The sequence below is a fragment of the Eublepharis macularius genome, chromosome 5, assembly GCF_028583425.1.
Source record: "Eublepharis macularius isolate TG4126 chromosome 5, MPM_Emac_v1.0, whole genome shotgun sequence".
In the NCBI taxonomy this organism is placed as follows: domain Eukaryota; kingdom Metazoa; phylum Chordata; class Lepidosauria; order Squamata; family Eublepharidae; genus Eublepharis; species Eublepharis macularius.
The window spans coordinates 112,516,127-112,529,957 of record NC_072794.1 but is presented as its reverse complement, the minus strand read 5'-3'; the positions used below and the strand labels follow the sequence as shown (position 1 = coordinate 112,529,957).

At 41.8% G+C, this 13,831-nt stretch overlaps 1 protein-coding gene across 1 annotated transcript in view; it reads left to right on the top strand.

The window, feature by feature from the left end:
- The first annotated feature begins 483 nt into the window (after positions 1 to 483).
- The window catches only part of PLEKHA6 (pleckstrin homology domain containing A6), a 75,910-nt gene continuing 62,562 nt past the window's right edge, over positions 484 to 13,831 (top strand). Inside the window, exons 1-6 of the mRNA XM_054979260.1 lie at positions 484 to 563; positions 1,751 to 1,831; positions 2,254 to 2,368; positions 3,056 to 3,160; positions 3,745 to 3,817; positions 5,761 to 5,861. Of these exons, the coding sequence (XP_054835235.1) occupies positions 556 to 563; positions 1,751 to 1,831; positions 2,254 to 2,368; positions 3,056 to 3,160; positions 3,745 to 3,817; positions 5,761 to 5,861 (483 nt within the window). The 5' untranslated portion in view covers positions 484 to 555. The remainder of the gene's footprint in view (positions 564 to 1,750; positions 1,832 to 2,253; positions 2,369 to 3,055; positions 3,161 to 3,744; positions 3,818 to 5,760; positions 5,862 to 13,831) is intronic.

Sequence of the window (13,831 nt, the reverse complement as noted above, 5' to 3'; positions counted from 1 at the left end):
TTCACTAAGTCTCCCCAGTGCACTTGTGACCCACCACCATGTGTACCCACTCTCCTGCCTTGTGCACAAAGTCCCCGTGGCAAAAGGCTGCTGGGCAGAGCCTCCAGCCACCACCCACTTACCTGAGTTCATGAGCGGCACAGTTGGAGGTTATGTAGGGTGTGTGGACAGCCGATTGGGCATGGGGAGGGGGACTCACCCACCCCAGAAGCACATGCAGATTGGTCCCCATGGTAGATGCCATCCTATGCCCCATTCGAGCTGTGTGCATGAAGCTGGGTGCTGGGAGGATGGCCCAAATTTTCTCATTCAATGGGCGCCTATGGGCTACTCCTTTTTTCATGGCATAACTTTCTGCCGCTGCAGGAGGTGTTCGTGGGCCTGGAGTGGCTTTGGAAGCCAACTAGCTTGCAGCCCGCTCCCCACACCACCCCCTCTGCTGCTGTGCAGGACCTTGCGTCACACTTACATCTCCACTGGGCTGCCCAGCGTGCCCGCTGGTGGTGACCCCTCTGCGGTAGTGTGCCTTGGACTGCTGCTGGCAAACAGCGGGTTATGCCCACGTAAGTGCCATTTATGCCTGCACAAGCCTTAGTTCTCTCCCTGTGCACTTTTCACACCTCCCCTTAGGATTGCACAGTAAGAGTTTAAAGTTTGCACTTAACAATGTACAGTGTGAATTCAGGCAAACATATAATATAGGTGCGCTTCTCCAAGAACCAGAATATGCTGTGGCATATGGCATAAAAACTGGGGTTGCTGCTATGTAATGTATAAAATGGACTGGCCCAAAATTGTAGAACTAATCATTCCTGTCTCTGCTATAGATTTTCTCATGTCACTGGGAATGCCATTAACATTTTGAGCTTCAGTTATCCCTGTATGAAATAGATAGAACAGTACTGTCTTGTTTTACACAGTAATTATGAGGGAAATGTCTTAAACTCTGTGTGATGCCCAGAGACTTTAAGGTATTAGATTACAGCCTTGTGCAAATTGTCTTCTATCCATCCAGAGCAATCTTTATGCTTGTACTAACCCCAGTCTGGCAGCAACAGCATCACAGATTTACAAACATAAAGATGTACGCATGGGTGTTCACTTTAGTGCAACGGAAAAGGCTTTCCCCTCTCTTTAAGGAGAGGTGTTTTATTTATTTATTATTATTTTTAACTCTGTCTTTCCTTCAAGGGTAACTTACAAATTTTCTCTATGCTAGAGAAGAGGAATCTATAAACTTCAAAACAATTATTAAATTTGTGAGGCATTGTTAACAATCAGCCTTTTTCTTTCTTATATTCTTCTTGGGGAAGAGGGCAATGGGTCAGTGACAGAGAATCTCAAAGAATCTCCAGCAGAAAAACTTCTCTCTGCTTGATACCCTGGAGAGCTCCAGTCGGAGCAGACAATGGTTATCTTAATGAAAGGCAGCATCATATAGCTGTGTGCGCTCATGTAATATATTTATGTAATACAGTGAGAAAGTGCTGTCCTTTTAACCAAGTAGTATTTTTACCAACCCTTTAAACTGCACGTACATGGAAGGATATAGTAGAGGAAGTTTCTTGTCTTAGGTGATGCCACCAGCACAGACATTCACTGCCTCCAAATAGTGCTGTGTGTGATTTGGGGGGAAATGAACAAGACTTAATTCTGTGATCTATATTGAATTCTTGGTCCACAGGTATTGTGTGCTTTAGCCTGTGCCATCTAATTAATGCATAGTTTATCTCTTTTTATGTTTCCACAGCCATAATGAAAGGCAGAACACTTTTCTTCACCCAGTGACTGGCCAAATTCCAGAAGAAAACAACCAATTTGATCTGCAAAAGTAGGTTTACCTTAGTTATCTGCCATTTGGGGCCTAGAACTATGGTTCAGGAAATCTCTGAATCAAATGAGCCAACTGAAAACCAGCAACATTCATTCCACAAACCCAGCTCAAGAGATAATGGCAGGGATTTCCTATGAAGCAAAAGACAGGCAATTGTGTGTATACAGGAAAATTTCCAGAATATAGAGCCATATCCCACTGCAGCTGATTCCTTCATTGCTTTCAATGAATCTTGTCGAGCATGTATACACTGTGTGATCCGTCTTCTCTGTGAGAAAGGTGGACCATAAATAATGTAAATTTAAAAAATTAAATATGCATAAGATTGTGCACACGACAATATTATAGGTAATATGTACAGGTGCTGGAATAGTATTATTTAGTATATACGCATCTAACCTTGCCTCTCTCCATTCTAGTTCTGCCTTGGACATGTCAAACAAAACTGGCAGCAAGCGGCCGGCACCAGTCAGTAGTGAATCTTCCAATCACACCATGGTTTCAGAAACTCCTCAGGAACGACCCAATGGCCGGGTATGTTTAGCAGAGTAATATGGCCTCTCATGGCTTTGATTCCTGCTTTTCTGTGTATCATGGGGACAGCTGTATTGACCTGCCATTGTGGCTGGAGATATAGAACAAAAATAGATTATAGTTAACCATAAACATAACAAATATGATTTGTTATAATGACCATCCATAGAGAGCCCACTGATAATAGAATTGTATTTAACATAAGTGGCCCAGTGGAGGAAAAAAGACAAAGATAGGAGCTGGTTTAAATGCAATAAAAAAGATAAATAACATCTGCAGTTGTAATTGCTGGAGAAAATTTACCAGTCTCTACTTGTTGTATACCCAAACCAATGATTGCTTGTAGTGTTTGGAGAACCACTGTGATGTAGAGGCTAGAGTGATGGACTAGGATCAGAGAGACCCAGGTTCAAATCCCCTCTCTTCTATGGAAGCTTGTTGGGAGACCTTGGGCCAGTCACACACTTTCACAGAACAGTTGTAAGGACAAAAAAAGAGTAGAGGAGAATGATGTAAGCCATCTTGGGTTCCCTTTGGGGAGAAAGGCAATGAAATGAAATGAAATAAATGAAATAAAATAAATAACAGTGTTGTCTGGGGGGATTCTTCATTAGCTGCTGTTTATTTAGAGGAAGATGTGTTCAGCCATCTATTTCCCATAACGTTTTCTCTTTCATTTTCCTGAAGGCTTCACGCTCTTCCAGGAAGGGGATTGCATTTGGGAAACGTTCCAATTCGATGAAGAGGAATCCCAATGCTGCAGTGACTAAGAGTGGCTGGCTTTTCAAGCAGGTGAAGCTCCCACCTTCATCTGCACTGTGATCTGACCTTATTCCTTCCCAACCTTTCCTTTTCCTTTGAACATCACAACTCACCCTGCCCCTTGCAAGTCAATGTCATTTCTCCCTCCACCATGATCCTCCTTACAACATTGTGGAATGAGCTGTTTATTGGATACTCAGTAGTATCTATCCATCTGTGTAACCCAGCTTCCCCACCCCCCACCCCCCACCCTCAAAGATCTCTAGGTAGAAACCTAGCCTAAGTGGACTTGCATCCTATGTGGATTCTTATTCAGTATATTCCGTGGAGTTGTAATTGTAAGTACTGGGCATCATTGTCCCCATCTTGCACCTTGACAAGCTCTCCATATGACTTCAAACATCCTGCTGCACTGTTTTCTCTGGAAGTCCCCTTACTGTATTCAGGGCCACATCTATGGAGTTCTGTTGGAGGCAGCTGAAGAATTACACTTTTCCATCAATTCTGTAGGGAACTGTCATACTCTCTTTTCATGGGAAGTGTTTGGAGCATTGCTGTGGATGATGTGCATAATGATATAATACTTGTTTTTGTTTTTTAATGTCTCTTTTCAGGCCAGCTCAGGGGTGAAACAATGGAATAAGCGTTGGTTTGTTCTGGTGGATCGCTGCCTCTTCTACTATAAAGGTATGCAGCAGAAAACATCTGAACATTATGCATATGAATATTCATTAAGAGCAAGTCCTGATGCCCACAAATAGTTTCAAAGCAAACTCAGGAATATATGCTGTAGTTCTAATCAAGCACAACAGCTGGAACATTTCCATCCATTATTAGTGTCTGGGTCTCTCTTTCCCATGGGAGTAAATCTACATTCTCTCAGAATTCTTCTGGCATTATCCTCTTAAGCAATATTTCCACATCCACATAATGGATGGAGACAGGGTGACCCTTGGACATACAGGAATACATGGATATATGCCTTATACCATGTCATACCATTGGTCCATCTTGCTCATATGGTCTACTCTGACTGGAATTGTTCTCCAGCCTCTTAGGCAGAGAAAAGGGTTTCAAACACCTCTTGCCTGAGAGATTTTTTATGAAGTGGGATTAAATTGTGGTGGAAATACATGTGATACTACTGGTACAGACAGAAGGATGCCTATCATATAGTTTGAATATATTGGTCTGTGTGCTCAAATATTGTCTAGTCTGAGTGGCAGTAATTCTCCAAGGACTCTGGCATAGAAAATGCTTGCTCTCTGAGATCCTTTAACTAGAGATAGCAAGGTCTAAATCTGGACCTTGTAAACACATGCTCTCCTATTTGCTCTTGGGAGATATTTGAACACAAAAAGCTTCCTTCTACTGAGTCAGACCACTGGTTTATCAAATATTGTCTGCTCTGACCAGAAGTGCCTGTCTGAGATCTCAGGCTGAGGTCTATTGCCTGATCCTTTTTTAAATGAGAGCTGCTTTTCTTTCTTTTTAACTCCTGAAATAACATATTGGCCCAACTATAAACTAAAGAAAGAGTGTGCTTATGTGGTGAAAACAGTGAACATGCAGAAGAGAAAAGGAAAATAGAAATATATTTAGAATTGTATTCAAAGTGCTTGCATGGAGAAACGAAAAGATGTTGTAGGCAACCCAATAGGTGCTGCAATTCTTGCACAACCACACAATCAAGTTCACTGCCCGCCCCCCAAATATAGCTTACTAGCAAGTTGAGCTCATGATTTGAGAACTCTCTCCACAAAGCTCTTTCCACACAATGGGAATATTCATCAAGTTGTTTGGAAGATGACTGCATAATCTGAGTGAACCACAATATTTAGAAGGACTCTATCTTTCAACATCCTGTCAATCCTTCATCTCTGAATAAAAGATTAGCCCTTGCCATTCAGGCCCAAGTCTAGTTGAATGAGCTGATAATGATAGTGCAAAAAGGTAGGGGAGCTAAGAAAGAGTTCATGAGGGCAACACATGCAAGATGGTGGCTTCCAGTCTATTGGGTAAGTGGCATATTCTGTTCTTCAGATGTGTACAGAAAGCATGATAAGAATCCAGATGTTAGTAAATTCCAGCTAAGCAAATGCCAATCATATTTTCTTTCCATGCTCCTTTTGCCAAGTTATGACCCCCCTCCCCAACCCTGAGTGGTAGAAAGACTCTACACCTGTTTGCTTGATACCCCCAATATCATTTTCATGTCTGTCATTTTCTTTATATATTTATGGACACCTCACAATCTTTAGTTCTCAGAGTCCTTCTGTGTGATCCTTCTTCCTGACAGTGTATCTGGAGAGTGAGCATGAATAATTAAGTGGACAGTATTGTGAGCTATAAATGTAACTGATACGTTCTGGAGTGTATAAGTGAGCTTGCCAGTCTGAGTTAGAGGGAATACAAGGCACACAAAGAAGTTGTCTTCTGCAGGTAGAAATTGTTGCTCTCAGGACTCTGTCCCTTATTTTGGCAGTCCCTGGTTGTTTCTTGCTCTGCACTGGGAATGAAAGAGCATGCTTGAATGAGATGCTCTATCTCCACATCTCTGATGTGGTAGCTGAGAGAAGTGGATGTTCTTACATGCCTAATTCTTTGGTCTCCGGCCTTCCTTCATGCAGATGAGAAGGAGGAAAGCATCTTGGGCAGCATCCCACTTCTCAGCTTCCGGGTTGCAGCTGTCCAGCCATCAGATAACATCAGCAGGAAATACACCTTTAAGGTCAGTACATGACTGAAGTAGCATGGCGTTCCTTCTCATTCAGTGATTGAGGTCATTGGATGTGTAAATCCAAGTGTGTGATAGAATCATAAATAGATCTTAGGCAGTAACACTACTCTGCTATTCTTGTGCTCCTGCTCTTAGTCTCCTGTGGCGTGGCCAGTTGTCTGGAAACTGCATAGAATTCTGTACTGAAAGTCTAAACTCAGCAGTTAGGTCAATATTGTGCCACAGGGACGCTGTGTTTGTAACAGTTCTACTGCAAGGGTTAAATTCTATGTTTGTAAGTTGCCTTGAGTAGATCTCTGGTGAAGCAGGATATAAAGGTACTAAATAAATAAATAGAATAAGTTGCTTTAGCACCAGAAAATAAATGTTTAAATGATTATCCAAGCAACATGAACCACTGCTTCATTAAGGGTTACTAAGTTTTTGAGCTAAGGCTCCTGTGTCTTTAATAGCTGCATGATAGTAAAACAAACAAAACAAACTGCATCTGCAAAACTTTCATTAGTCCACTCAAAATTGGGGTCAAGGCGTTTGGGAAATCTCCAGGTGAACTAACAGATAGAATCCCAGATAGGATGGGGGGAAATAGGATCACAAGATATTAATGGGCCATGCTCCAGAAAGATAAGGTTCTGAGGAACGCAGATGGAAAGCAACAGGACTGTGAGGGCCAAGTTGTATAATGATAATTACCATTCAGACAGCAGGAGTGGGATACATGTTTGAGTGTTTCTGCATGTTAAGTACTCTCTGTCTGAGGAAAGCAAATGTGACAAGGAGAAGGGATGAGCCTAGCTTTCTTTCTGAAGCTTTCTTTTTGTTGCTTTCATGGAGAACTATTCAAAGATGCAATCCTGCAACTTCATCTTTGAAGTATTATGGTAGAAGCACACATAAAGTTTTGCTTCTTGATTCTGGAGGTTGTATGAAGTAGCTTGAAGGTACTAGTAGGCAATGGATGCAAGGAATAGGTAACAAGGACCCAGTAGATCCCACCTGGGGACCAAAATCTGCAGCCCAGTATCACTGGACTGGAGGCTTCTAGAAATGGCTGGATTTGCTAAAGCCAGCCCAGCTGATGAGATTTGTGACCGGGCCACTCATGGCAGGCAGGCTGAAGCACTGGGATTCTCAAGGACATAAAAGTCGGCTAAGGGATTGTTCTGATATCATCACAAATGACAGAGAATATGCTTAAGATTTCTTTACAATTGTCATCCCAACGACAATCCACAATGCCAACCACCCATTTGTAAAGAATTCAGTTATTCATATTCTTTCTCTAATATAAACTAACAGAGTAAATGTTTTTTGAAGGATCATGATATCCCAACATTTTAGACCCAGATGTGTTGTACATTTTTGGCAGTCCATGTCTGTAGTCCAGTTCATGTCTCATCACAGATATCACAACAAGGAGACAACGTTACAAAGTGCATGAACACAATTTATTGCCATGCTTGTGACTTCATATCACAGAGCATGGTGAAGATCCTTTTTGATACCAAGTATTCTTACCCTGATGCTGGCATGTGGGTTAGCTGGAGTTACGCACCCCCCTTCAAACTGAGGTTTATTTAAAGTTGGACTAAACTGTAGCTTAGAATCCATGCACCTACACTCAGGGAACTGAACATAATTTCTTGCAGTGATTCCTTAATCATGCTGTCCAAGAGAAGTGAGGAGAGATAAGGGAGGAATGAAGCCGACCTGCAAACTCAGCTATAAACCACGTTTGTTCACATTTTGTCTTAATGTTGCTTGGTTATATTGTTGTTGAATGCAGCCAAGGGGGCCTCAGGCAACCCATTATTCTCTCAGCATCATCCTCTTCCATCTGCAATATGGAAATATTATCACTGATCTGCCTTGCAGGGTTGCTGTAAGAATTACTGAGACAATGAATATGAAATGCTTTAAAGACTGTAAAGCTCCATATAATTCATCATTCGTAGTAGCAGTAGCTGAGCACTAGTTGATAATGATGGTGATGGTAATGCCAGGGATGATAGGATGTCAGGGAGGGAGAAATTATTAACCCATCAGGAGATCATTAGCTTCAGGTCTACCCTAGTTCTTCAGTTCCTCATAATGTTCAAGGATATGTGCAGCTAAAGAGATTACAGTCCCTTTTCTATTTCCCATTGGAAGCAATGCTGCTATAGAAGCCTGGCAGGCAAACCCCCATTGGTCTTTAGACTGGCAATAGAATTGCCACTGGCATTTTTGCCACCTTATGTAATGTCCATATTTTCCCTGCAAAGCTGTGTGGGAATGCTCTTCACACTTTCTGAATAATGGCATTGGAGTCTTGCCGAGAAGGGAGGGCTGGCCAAAAGGGAAGACAGTAGCAGCTAAAGTGCGTTATTTCTGGTTGCTTGACCACAGTCCCTCAAGCTTGTTGCAGGGACTCTGAGACTTTTTCTGAACCTAGGCCTCTGAGGGAAAACATGTCTTGTTGGCTGAGGCATTTACTATAAAGACTCTTTACCAACTATAAAATATTAAGAGCCATGAGAGCACTTCCTGTTCCTATAAATCAAATCTTGACTGGCTCCTCAGTCGTAATTGGCTCAGTAAGGCAAAAGGGTCAGGGTGGAGTCTTGCTCTACAGGAGACAATCTAGCTGCTGAAAAGACCTTTGTGTATTATGGTGAAGGGTGTGGGGGAAGATATCACTTTCTATCAATCATTTATTTACTTATACCTGGCCAGCCTTCCAGTGAACACAGGGTAGCACACCCAAAGTCCTCCATTTTAATCTCCTGTGAGGAATAGTGACGTCGATAGCCATTTATGGGAGAGGGAGACGTTGAACCCAGGAAGTAATAAATGAAATCATACTGGGAATCCCATGAGTAGCCGCAGTTTCCTCATTACTGAGGATGATTCCATCCATCTCTGCTTTGCATTCTTATTCCTTCTTCTAAATAAAGACAGCAACCTTAGGAAAGCCAACAATGTTCCAGAACTGCCCCTGTGGCAATGCTATAATTAGGTTGCCCTAAGCTTCAGATGTGCCTCTTTCTGACTTTCTCTGACTAGTTTCAACTAGAGTGTTAACGAAAGGCATTGCAATTTGCTTAGCACATAATTAGTTTCTACTTGTCAAATTTCCCTGGAAGGGGTGTGACTCTAAAGGAGCAATGAACTAAGCTGTGAAATGCAAACACCAGGAGATGGGGCAAAGGTAAGGTTTCCCCCCTGTGAGAATAAACAACCTTTCTAAGTCAGTGCCAAGTGAGGAAACACATAAGTTACAACTCTACTGTTAGTGTCACTCCTTCACAATCCACCCAGACATTTTTATCTGTAACTTGGTTGGCACAGACACTTTCACAACCTGAGTACTTGCGAATGTGTTCACACCCACCCACACTTACATTGCTGTAGTATGTTGCATCACAGCAACTGAGTACAATACTGATCAGTCACCTCCAAACACAGACACAAAGAGAAACCTGGGCTACACTGACATGCCATTGGATATTGTTATGTTATACAAATCACTTGCAACTGGATTCTCCTGTGTGCACAAGAAAATCCAGCAGATGCATAGCTGCTATGGGTGCAGTGATAGTGCAATATCCAGTGATGTCTGGGGGCAGCCCTTGTCTCCTTTCTTCTGCACTGGTTATTTGGTGCTGCCTCTTATGTCAATAGCAGCTTTCTGTCCTGCTATGCCAGCTCTAGGAAGAAACCCAAATGCGTGGTTTATAGCTTGCATATGGTTTATAGCTTATTTTTGAGAGCAAGTGGAACAGAGCCGAAAAGCTTTCCCTCTTCTAGTGGTGAAGGAGGGTTGCTTTTTCTATCACAGCCCAAGTTTTCGCCCATGAAGCCCGATCAGGCTGCCAACACACTACTAAGATATAGATCCAGAGAAATTAGTCATGTTAGTCTGCAGTGCAAAATTGCAAAGAGTCCAGTAGCACCTTTAAGACTAACCAACTTTATTGTAGCATAAGCTTTCGAGAGCCACAGCTCTCTTTGTCAGATGCATCTGACGAAGAGAGCTGTGGCTCTTGAAAGCTTATGCTACAATAAAGTTGGTTAGTCTTAAAGGTGCTACTGGACTCTACTAAGATATGTAATAGTCTCATCGAGGCATACCTGACTATGCAAGTGTTGCAGGCCTTTCCTGTGCAATAAAATTAATGGTAATGTTTATTAATGAATGTAGATATTCTCCTAAATGGACCTTAATGGCTCTGGTCAAGCAACCTCCCCCCCCCCCAGGCTTATGGAAGGTGACCACCCCTCTCAGCTGAAGACAGCAAGCAGGCATGTGTGTGCATTAAAAAAGGCATGCATAAATTCTGGCGGAGATAGAACGAAGAGCAGACAGACTACTGTGAGTTAACTGAATTTCCTGGAAGATGCAAAAACATTCTCTGTATGGGGATCTGATGTGAATAGTGCATCTGTTCCCGTGTAGCAGTGCCTCTGTGCCTTCACTTGTGTTCTACCTGTATATTTTTAAATGAATAAAATACCACTAAACACTATGAGCCTCCAGTGCTCTCTCCTCCATATGGAACCAACCTCGGTATGTGCTCTCTCCTGGAACTTCTCACCATTCAGAGTGGGGGACACATAACAATATGTATCCCAGAAACATACTGTCTATATTCATATGTGCACAAATATATTCATTTCTAAAAAAAATCAAATAGGAACTTGTCTATACTCTAATAGTTAAGTAATACAGAGCCAACTCATTTGTATGCCTATAGTTTTCGTTTGCAAACATATGCTTCCTTTCCCCTGTAAATGAGGAACTATCAGGAACAAATAACGTAATTGTGTTAAGAATCAGGGGCACAGCAAGGGAAACAAAGATCAGATAAAAAGTATACTGAAATTAGAGATGCCTCCGGCTATGAGGGTACTTGAAAGGTGTTCTTTCCTATGCAGACACATCCCAGCACACTTAATAAAGTTCATGATGTACATGCACACAAGCAAATCCATAAGTTACCCATATACATTGTTTTCTTTATGAACATCTACTCAAAATGTCCTTCCATTATATTGCATATAAATTCATAAACTGCCTGCTGCTTCTTGAAATGGCATCATAAAGCTTTTTTTCCAGTGAGATTCCTCAAGGGTATGTCATAGTCTTTTTGTCCTATTTAATGGATTCCCAACTGCTATCAACATTCTGTATCTCTTGGAGCATAATCTGTCTAGTTTGTGGAAGGGGGTCATGGGGGACCTTTAGTTACTTTACAGTCATAATTTGCTGCTTATTTTTACCATGCCTGTAATCCTTCAGGTGCCAAGCAAAGACATGATTATTTTCTCAAGCTTTTGGATGAGTGACTTTTACTGCTGTGATGTCTTCTGCCTGAGCCTCATTATTTTAATGCAACATTTTAAGTGGATGCTGTTTTAATATAACTATTTTTGTTTTTAAGTGGTATGGTTTTATATCCTCTTGGTTTTAATCTGTTGTGGTTTTAATCCTTTGGCTGGCAGTGCTGTTGTATGTTTTATGCTGCTAGTTGTTTGTATTTGTTTTTTATTATTTTTATTGTGTGGATTTTTAATATTGTAAGTTGCCACAGACATACAATCTTTATGAAAAGGTGGGGAATAAATATTTTATTTTCCAGAGAAGAGGGAATTTGTGTGAGAGGCTCACCTCTGGAGATACTGACAAGAACCTAATATTCCCATTTGGTGTTGAACTGAAGATATCATTGTTCATGATTAATCATAGTTTCATAGAAGATGTAGGGTAATCTACAGAAGGGAATCTTATAGTTGGCTCATAATCATGCTTATTCAGAAGCAAGTTCCCCCAAATTTAATGGACCTTACTGCCCCATAAGTATAATAATAATAACATTTGATTTATTTACCACCCTTCAGGACAACATAATGCCCACTCAGAGCAGTTTACAAAGTATGTTATTATTATCCTCATGGCAATCACCCTGTGAGGTGGGTGTGGCTGAGAGAGCTCTGAAAGAGCTGTGACTGACCCAAGGTCACTCAGCTGGCTACAAGTGGAAGAGTGGGGAATCAAACCTGGCTTTCCAGATTAGAGTCCTGTAGCTCTTAACCACTGCACCAAACTGCACAGGGCTATAGTCTTGCATATAAAGCCATGAGGAAAAGTAGGATATAAACATTTTAATAAATAAGCACAGAGCTCTGAAATTTGGTACTTTCCCCAACTTCCGGCAAGCATTGGGCAGCAATACAAGGAAGCATTTTATCCTGTTGCCTGTAGATTTTGTTCCTCCATGTGTTAAAAACAAGAATGGGACAATGAACCAACTTTTAAGAGGAAAATCTGTCGTTAAATGGATAACCCACCATAGCAATGCATGGCCTCTTTGTACATGTGTGCTGTGGGTTCTCCTTGATTCTGGTGTGTTCAGTAGTGGATCAGGACAGTGGTGCTTCAGCCTTCTCCCAGCCAGGAACAGTTCCAGTGGAAGCACCATTTGCTTCCACTGGAAACCCAGGGTTTCATGCGTACTATCCTGCTCCTAATCAGGCACCACGTGAAAGGGAATTTAGAAGAAGCTGCTGCTCATGTGTGATCATGTTATGACTCCAAATCTAACCTGTGTACTGGCTGAACCATGGGAGGTGCAAATTCTCATAGATTATTTTAAGGTTAGATAGGGATGATTCTCTAGTTTTGAGAAACCATTAAACATGTCCACAGTTCTGCTTCAGCTACGCTTCCATGGTGACCAACTCTACTCCTGCTGCCACTTTGCTTGCTTCATACTCCTCCCCATTGAATTGCTCATTGGGTGTGGCTGACCTGTTCTCTATCTTCCCTCTTTTTCCGTGAGAGGATCCCTCGGACAGGAGATCTCTTCTGATACCCCGTCTGCAATGCCATCACCCAGGCACCAAATAGGTAGTATTTTCCTTCCATTTCCAAATGCATGCATGCCACAGAGAAAAGATAAAGACTGATGAGTGCAAATTATCCTGCATGCTTTATTCACCTCCAATCATTCCTAAAGGAAGGTGTGATGGGGAAATCCTGGATTTGTTTTGTCAGTCTAGTTAAAAACCTAGACACCCCTAAAAATGGAGACTGGTGGGAATACAGAAATATGTATGTGCAACATTACAGGGAAATGTTTTGCTCTGGTTTTATTAGGTTTAGGCATGGAAAGTATTTTCCTTTGAACGGTGCAATTGGGTGCCATACAGGATACCACTGTTGAATGCTTTCAAGCACATCTCACTCTAGATAAAAGTTTATAGGTGACTTTACTGAATGAAGTTCTTCAACATTTGTACATCTATAGTCAGAGATGAGGAAAATGCAATTTGTATCACCATATCTAAAGATCAGTTTTCTAGGTTCTGTCACATTTTAGCAGGACCAATAAATGGTCTGTGCATATAGAGAAGTAGGCCCAGATATTAGTGAGTCTCACTGACTTCTGTAGGGCTAATAAAACGGACTGCAATCTGGGTTACAGTTGCTCAAAACCTGTACTCACCCCAGACTCTGAAATCATCAAGGATGGGGTTAGGTTTCAGTATCCAACCCAGTGATGTCCTCGAGTTAACCTCCTTTAATGCACTGAGACAGTGGGCAGTGTTGCAGTAAAAGCAGAATCCCAGAGGGATCCTGCAAGCAGGTGCAATATCTTTCTGTGCTGAGGTGTCAACACAGGTGCTGCAGTGAACCAATTCCTCAGGGGATTTGGGCAACAGCATGGCTCTTTTGCCCCCCTCTCTCTACTCACACATCCTTGCCTATAACAATGAAGGCGTGTTTGCTAGTATCAAATGCACTGCAGTGCAAACATATTCCAAGTAAATCTAAAACATTTGGAAAGGAATTAGGAATGTTCAAAATGTTCGGGGTGGAGGCAGATTTAAATATCCAAGAACCGCTTCACATGTTGTGGATCAGTGCGAGAGGAAAATTTGCCTCTTTTAACTCACCAGAAGGTTTTTTATTGACCTTG